The sequence below is a fragment of the Mastomys coucha genome, unplaced genomic scaffold (assembly GCF_008632895.1).
Source record: "Mastomys coucha isolate ucsf_1 unplaced genomic scaffold, UCSF_Mcou_1 pScaffold3, whole genome shotgun sequence".
Lineage (NCBI taxonomy): Eukaryota > Metazoa > Chordata > Mammalia > Rodentia > Muridae > Mastomys > Mastomys coucha.
In genome coordinates, this window is record NW_022196909.1 from 4986876 (window position 1) to 4994693 (window position 7818).

Sequence of the window (7818 nt, forward strand, 5' to 3'; positions counted from 1 at the left end):
CCTGTGTGTGTTGCTAGCCTTATTTCTCAGCCTGTGTGTGTTGCTAGCCTTATTTCTCAGCCTGTGTGCGTTGCTAGCCTTATTTATTTCTCAGCCTTTGAAGCGTATTTAGATGATGTGTATTCTCTGACACGGTTTTTCTCTCTCCAAGTACCTTCTGACTGACCCTCAAAGAGGACTAGAGTATGACCCTCCCAGAAAAGTCTTTGTATTGAGCAAGCAAGGAGTTTGGGTTTTCAAAAAAAGACTTTCAGTGACAGCTGTGTGCACCTTGGGGGCAAAGTGAAAGAAGAAGAAGGCAGAACAATAGCTATGGATCAAAATTGCCCTTTTTTTTTTTAAGGCTGGGCACAATGACACAGGCCTGTAATCCTAGCATCTGGGAGGTAAAAGGAGAACCAGGAGGTCAAGGGTCAAGGTCATTCTTTGCTACATAGCAAGTTCAACGTCAACCTAAGCTACATAAGACCCTGTCTCAAAAAACAAACAAAAAAAGAAAGAAAAGAAAAGAAAAAAATTGTTTTCTTTACATGCAAGATGATAAACCAGCATTGAGCAGACCACCATATAAATATGGGGTTTTGAAGGGGACAATAAATAAGGAAACATTTGTACAGTAGCTCTGCAAAGTCCATAGGGCCCAAAGTTAATCTTGTAATTTCAGAGTTCACTCTAAACCTTCCACCAACAGATGGCCTTGAAACTCGGAGAATGTTTCCATTGTGATTGAGGCGATACAAAACTTTGTTTTCCTCCATGAAGGGTGTGTGTGTGTGTGTGTGTGTGTGTACACCACATGCATGTATGTGCATATGGAAGCCAGAGGTCACTGAAGTTGGATTTTTATTAATTCAGCTACACTAGCTGACTAATGAGCTCCAAGAATCTACTCATCTCCATTCCCCCCATCCTGGGATCACATGTGCGTGCCACCATGCAGGCTCTAATTTATGTGCATACTGAAAGTTAAACCCAGGCCTCCTGCTTGCACAGCAAGCACCCGAACCATCTCCAGACCGATCCCCATTGGTTTTCCTTTTACGGAAAGTCAGGAGGCAATCTATAGTGATCAAATGGGATTCCTTTTATGGAAAGTCAGGAGGCAACCTGACTTTTTACGGAAAGTGATCAAATGGGATGGAATCAACAGAGAAAATGAAGAGACTGGCATCTGGCCTCCATGAGCTGAGCACGACCTGTCACCCCAAGACCTCGAGATTCCCAGCTGCACACTGAAGTGAATCTGAATCCAATTTCAATGAACCTAGACTTGTAGTCTAATATTTTCTGTTTGGTGAACTGCAGCAAAGGATAGAAATTCAATCCAGTCACATCCTCCATAGATGAATAATTTATGCTGGCTGGGAGACCAAAGGCCATAGAAATCTGAGGCACAAAGACATGAGGAAATATGAATAACAAAGCTCATTGGACATTTCCTCTCAGGGTGTTTCTTTGTGGAGTGTGAGGAACTTACATTCATCCTCATCCTTTTCATAGGCTTGTAGAGAGCATTCTATTATGTTTAATTCATTTCCTGTTCTTTCAGAACAGGAGCCATGTGTTTTTCCTCTTCCTGTCTCCCCTATGCCTTACATAAAATGGGCATGAATTGTCCTTCTGTTGGGTGAATTTATTCATTCATTCATAACAGTGGCAGTGTGGTGCAATGTAGAGCAAGGGAAAGAACGTCAGGGTTGGAAGGTCTGGGCCTTGAACTGTGACCTCCCATGTGATCCAGAAAAACTGGAGTAGCCTCTGGGCCTCAGAATGCTAGATGTGAGAGATCTTTCTTCCAGCTGTCAGTGGAAACTGAGAGAACCAACAGAGAAGCTCTGAGATGCCATCTCAAACATGCGACAGATATAGACTGACAGATACCAATACTACAGCTCCACCAAAAGACAGATGTCAGAAATAGGCTGAGAGTCCTCGCACCACATGTTGATCAACAGTGTGGTCAGAGGATCCTGGAGCTTGATTTGTTTGATTCGTTTGCACTCATTGATCCTTCTCCCAAAGGCTCTGAATCGTGGGTCTCATACCTCAAAAGGGAAGCTTTTTCTAATGTAGAATCTTATTATCACTGGCCTGATGGCTGGATCTTTTTGGAAAGGTCTCCCTTACTGTCCACTCCTGAGATCACCTCCCTAGACCTATCCGGCCACAGCCATCTCTGCTCTCTCAGATCCACTCTGAGAATGGCCAACACCACTTCTTTCCTCATCACTTTTATGACTCTCAGAATCCTCCCCTAGACTTGTCTTTATGTGTTTCCTCTTCATATGAGAACTGATTCCTCTGTCTGACCATCAGGTCCAGTGAGAAGGGACCATATGCTTCCTCCAACGCCTCCCATGCTGCCTTCAGCTAAGGTTAGTCCCTCATCCACGCTAGCTTTAGGCTCTGCAGCAAAGGCCACTCCATTGTCATCCAGCAAACACTGATAGTTTAACCTTGACATACTCTGCTGCTCTCTGGAAAAGCAGTGCTGCATCAGAATCCAAAGTCCTACTTTTTTCTTCAAAAGTAAGATCTGCAAGCCCAAGTCCTTTGTTCCCTGAAGGCTGACAACAGTCTGGTAACAAATAACTGGAGCCCCGTCAGGCAGGTGTCGCCTTAAGTGAAGCCAGCAGCCTTATCTCTCAAAACAGGATCTCTTATAGCCCTTTTGGGGAAGAAGAAGGTTTTTTTTCCTCCAGTCAGAGGAGTCTTTACCCAGAGTATACAGTTTGGTTTATGAGTGAAGGTTGAGTAGATTTGAGTCTCTGCTTCCACTTAGCCAGGCGTCCTCCTTAAAGGCTGCTCCAATATAGACATTGGCTCTTCTTCCTCAATAAATACCAAGTAGGCACTGGTCTCTGCCAGTTTGCCTACTAAAGCACCTAGAAGAACACAAGTCTGGATTCAACTCTGATGACTTCTCATCTTCTCAGTTCTACCACACACTTTGTGTCCAGACTGCCTTTGCTCAACCGCAAGATGGCAGCCAGTAGCTGAGAGTCTGGTCTGCTGAGAGTCCTGTCTGCTGAGAGTCCAGTCTGCTGAGATTCCAGTCTGCTGCCCTTCTATGACTTTCAAGCAAGGACATAGGCTATGCTTCTGGGCTAGCTAGTTTTATGTCAACTGACACAAGCTAGTGTCATCTGAAAGGAGGGAACCTCAGTTGAGGGCATTTTCTTAATTAGTGACTGGTGAGGGAGGGTCCGGTCCATTGTGGGTGGTCCCATCTCTAGGTTGGTGGTCCTTGGTTCTATTAGAAAGCAGGCTGAGAAGTCTATGATATGCAAGAGAGTAAGTGTGACCTCTGTATTAGCTTCTACCCTCGAGTTCCTGCCCTGCTTGAGTACTTACCTGTCCTGCCTTCCTTCAGTGATGAACTATGGTGAGGAAGTATAAGCCCCCTAACTAGGACAGCTTCCAAGGAATTACTCCCAGTGTGGTCACTTTTGGCTAGGAGGGTACTCAGCACTGACTTGGTTGCTTGAACAATTCATTATGACAGGGCCGGTTATGATTTGATTCACAGTAGAGGTGCCACTAACATTTTGACCAGGCTATTATTCAGCCAATGAACTTCTGGCCTGGGTATTCCTTCCCCCATGAGGTATAGAATCCCAGGTTCACCCCAAATAAAGCATACGCATTCATATCCACCATCAAATAGAGCAATATGAACAAGCAAGGATCATCTCAGAGAGCTGCTTCATTAACGACTGCCACAGGAAAGGCCTTCCCCTTAAAGAGCCTCTTCTAAAACTCCCAGAGAAGGCTTTCTGTCCTCCAGCCACTCCCACACTCTCAGCATTTGCTCCTAAGCAGGCTGGATTCTGTTAGTCCTGGGCACTGCCTTCCCCTTTCCTGCCTGGAGATTAGACACCCTGAGGGAAAATGTCGACTGCAGCTGTTCCTGACTTCCCCTCTCAACTTCCCATCCTGGTGGTTCACTAGCGGCACCTGGGTACCAAGAGAAGAGCCTTGAAACCACGGTAGACTCCCAGTTTCGGACTTTGTCCTGCCTCCTCCTGTCATACAGGCACCCTTGGCAAAGAGGAGAATGCAGTATGACAAAATGTGACCCCACCCATCACATGCCAACCTTGCACACCAATCCCCAAAATAACCAACCATGCCCTCACACTAATTTCATCAAGACACTCCTGCATTTGGAATCTGAGTCGTCTACAACACTTTGAGAAAGAGTGGTTCCTTAAAAAAACAAAAGAACTCTAAAGGTGGGGATATAATGCCTATAATCTTAGCAGTTGGCAAGCTGAGGCAGAATAATGAATTATGAGTTCAAGACCAGCCTTGGCTGTATAAGGACACACAAAATCAAAATAAATATGCAGATAAATAACAGAATAATTTTTTAGAAGTCTAGTCAAATTAATAAAATGGGAGAATCGAAATGAATTCCAGGTGGGCATCTACAAATATTCAATATATATTACTTCTATGTAGGGAAAATATTTTTAAAACAATAAAATGACTATGGATGCTAAGAAATTTAACATTTAACACCTTTCAGATGTGCTCCTGGTTACTATGGAAACCCCTTACTCATTGGAAGCACCTGTAAGAAATGTGACTGCAGTGGAAATTCTGATCCCAACCTGATCTTTGAAGATTGCGATGAAATCACGGGGCAGTGTCGGAACTGCTTACGAAATACCACTGGATTCAAGTGTGAACGCTGTGCTCCCGGTTACTATGGAGATGCCAGGACGGCCAAGAATTGTGCAGGTACAGGTCCCAAAGCCCTTGGCCAGCTGCGTGGCCGGCACAGCGCTCCATCTGGGGGGAGAATCTCTGTTCACATAGATGAGGAAATGTTGCCGATGTCCTCCCGACATTTATCATGAGCAATAGACATCAAAATTTACCCGTTAGACCTTCCCATCGAGGCTACCAGTGAACCTTAGCTTGTGGGTGGATATTCACAAGAGACATCAGTGGAGTGATTTCTGTCTTCTATTCATATTGGTGATTTTGATTGAAGGGAAAGTGGCATCTGGTGTGGCTCAAGTGAGCTCTTTTGTGCTGGAAGCTGTCTCCTCTCTCACTTTATGCTTAATAAAATTAACATTCCAGTTGAGTAAATTTGCAAAAGCACAAACACACATGGCCCCAAATATATTTCCTCAGATTGTCAGTCAGTATCTCTCTGAGAGTGTAAGAAATCTAATAGTTTAGACTTCAGTTCGATTGCAGTGTGCACATCTCCTATGCATTTGCTACATAGAATGAAGCTCTTCAGAAAGGAAGTTAAACTGCTTTCCTTCCAGCAGAAGCAGAGCGCTTCTCCCTGGTTGACTATTAGGAAGGAGAGGGGAAAAGGGGGGCCTTGTGCACTTACAGCATGCATTCTGGGAAATCCCAGTTGAAAGAATCACTTGAAAGACTTACAAAGGGAAGAGTTTAAAATTGAAGAGAATGCACTTGTGACCTGGGCACAATGAAAATAAGCGTACTTGTGAAAAAGAAACATTTCCAGAGCCACAAGACTTAAAAACAACAGGCAGCTCCTGGCTGTTATAAACAAGGCTGCTATGAACACAGCGGAGCATGTGTCCTTATTACATGTTGGAGCATGGGTATATGCCAGGAGTGGTATAGCTGGGTCCTCCGGTAGAACTATGTCCAGTTTCCTGAGGAACCACCAACCTGATTTCCAGAGTGGTTGTACAAGTTTGCAATCCCACCAGCAATGAAGTAATGTTTCTCTTTCTCCACAACTTCTCCAGCATCTGCTGTCACCTGAGTTTTTTTATCCTAGCCTTTCTGACTGGTGTGAGGTAGAATGTCAGGGTTGTTTTGATTTGCATTTCCCTGATGACTAAGGATGTTGAACATTCCTTTAGGTGCTTCTCAGTCATTCGGTATTTGTCAGTTGGGAATTCTTTTTTAGCTCTCTGTGCCCCATTTTTTATTAGGGTTATTTGGTTCTCTGGAGTCTAACTTCTTGAGTTCTTTGTATATATTGGATATTAGCCCTCTATCAGATATAGGATTGGTAATGTCCCTCAACAGAGGAATGGATACAGAAAATGTGGTACATCTACACAATGGAGTACTACTCAGCTATTAAAAACAGTGAATTTATGAAATTCTTAGGGAAATGGATGGATCTGGAGAATATCATCCTGAGTAAGATAAACCAATCACAAAAGAACATACATGGTATGCATTCTCTGATAAGTGGATATTAGCCCAGAAGCTCAGAATACCCAAAATTCAATCCACAAACCACAAGAAACTCAAGAAGAAAGAAGACCAAAGTGTGGATGCTTCATTCCTTCTTAGAAGAGGGAACAAAATACCCATCTAAGGAGATGCAGAGACAAACTATGGAGCAGAGACTGAAAGAAGGACAATCCAGAGACTGCTCCACCTGGGAATCCTTTCCATATTCAATTATAAAACCCAGACACTATTGTGGATGTCAGCAAGTGTTGGCTGACAGGAGCCTGATATAGCTGTCTCCTGAGAGGCTCTGACAGTACCCGACAAATACACAAGTAGAGGCTCATAACCATCCATTGGTCTGAGCACAGGGTCCCCAATGAAGGAGCTACAGAAAGGACCCAAGGAGCCCCTTAGGACGAACAACAATATGAACTAACTAGTACCCTCAGAGCTCCCAGGAGCTAAACCATCAACCAAAGAGTACACATGGTGGGACTCATGGCTCCAGCTGCATATGTAGCAGAGGATGGTCTAGTCAGTCATCAATGGGACGAGAGGTCCTTGATCCAGTGAAGGTTTATGCCCCAGTGTAGGGGAATGCCAGGGCCAGTGGAGCAGGAGAAGGTGGGGTGATGAGCAAGGGTAGGGGGGTAGGAAATACGGTTTGTTTTTTGTTTTTGTTTTTCATTTTGTAGTTAATAAATTAAAATTTAAAACAGGGGAAAAAGAAAAACACAAATTATAAATATTTATTTATATAATTTGTATTACATGGTTATATTAAAATTATAACCAAATATATATGCAAATTATTATAGTTAACATAAAAAAAACCAACAGGCAGAAGGAAGAATGTCTGGTCAGTCAGACAGGGGTTTGGGGGGGCTTTAGAAGTGCTGTCAAAAAAAAATAAAGCCTTAGAAATTGGCTCCATTATTCTCAAAACAGGTACTAAGTCTATATTTAAATAACAATAACGATGCAGATCGCTCCTAGATGGCACAGTGTGGGAAGCCATAGAGCGCAAGCTTGCAGAGGGGTTTAATAAGTCTGCATTGTGTGGAGCACTGCATAGCTGACGTGCAATAAGGGTTGTGTCCCTTGGAGCTAAACTGCTGTGATCATTCTGTTAGGGGAAATTCACAGTTCTATTGCAGCTTATGGCCTGCTAACAGAGATAGCTTAGGAATTCTTCTTAAAATGTTACAAATTTACTTCCACACAAAAACTCACGGGCCAGGGAGTGTAACTCAGTGGTAAACCATATGATTGGTTCAATCCCCACCCTTGCCAGCTTCCCACCCTGGGGGGGAAAAACTAGCAAAAAATGAAAAGCCAGATAAGATTGGATTTTGTTTTTATAAAGGCATTACAGAAAACTGTCAGTAGGTGAAAGCCTTTTAAATTCATATAAATATGTTCCCAGTTTTTCCCCTGGATTATTCCTAGCATCCATTCTCTAGATACCTCTCGTTTGGAGTTTGGAGTCAGTCTTGCCAGGGGTCAAAGCTTAGGAACCAAGCCTTGCTCCTGGACCTCCTCACTCTCCCTCTGGGGCTCTTCCCTCTCCCTCTGGGGCTCCTCCCTCTCCCTCTGGGGCTCCTCGCTCTCCCTCTGGGGCTCCTCGCT

The 7818-nt window shown here is 43.8% G+C and overlaps 1 protein-coding gene across 1 annotated transcript in view; it reads left to right on the forward strand.

Moving 5' to 3' along the window:
* Positions 1-7818, forward strand: part of Lama4 (laminin subunit alpha 4) — a 157905-nt gene that overhangs the window by 60819 nt on the left and 89268 nt on the right. The window contains exon 5 of the mRNA XM_031348564.1: positions 4532-4746. Within this exon, the coding sequence (XP_031204424.1) occupies positions 4532-4746 (215 nt within the window). The remainder of the gene's footprint in view (positions 1-4531; positions 4747-7818) is intronic.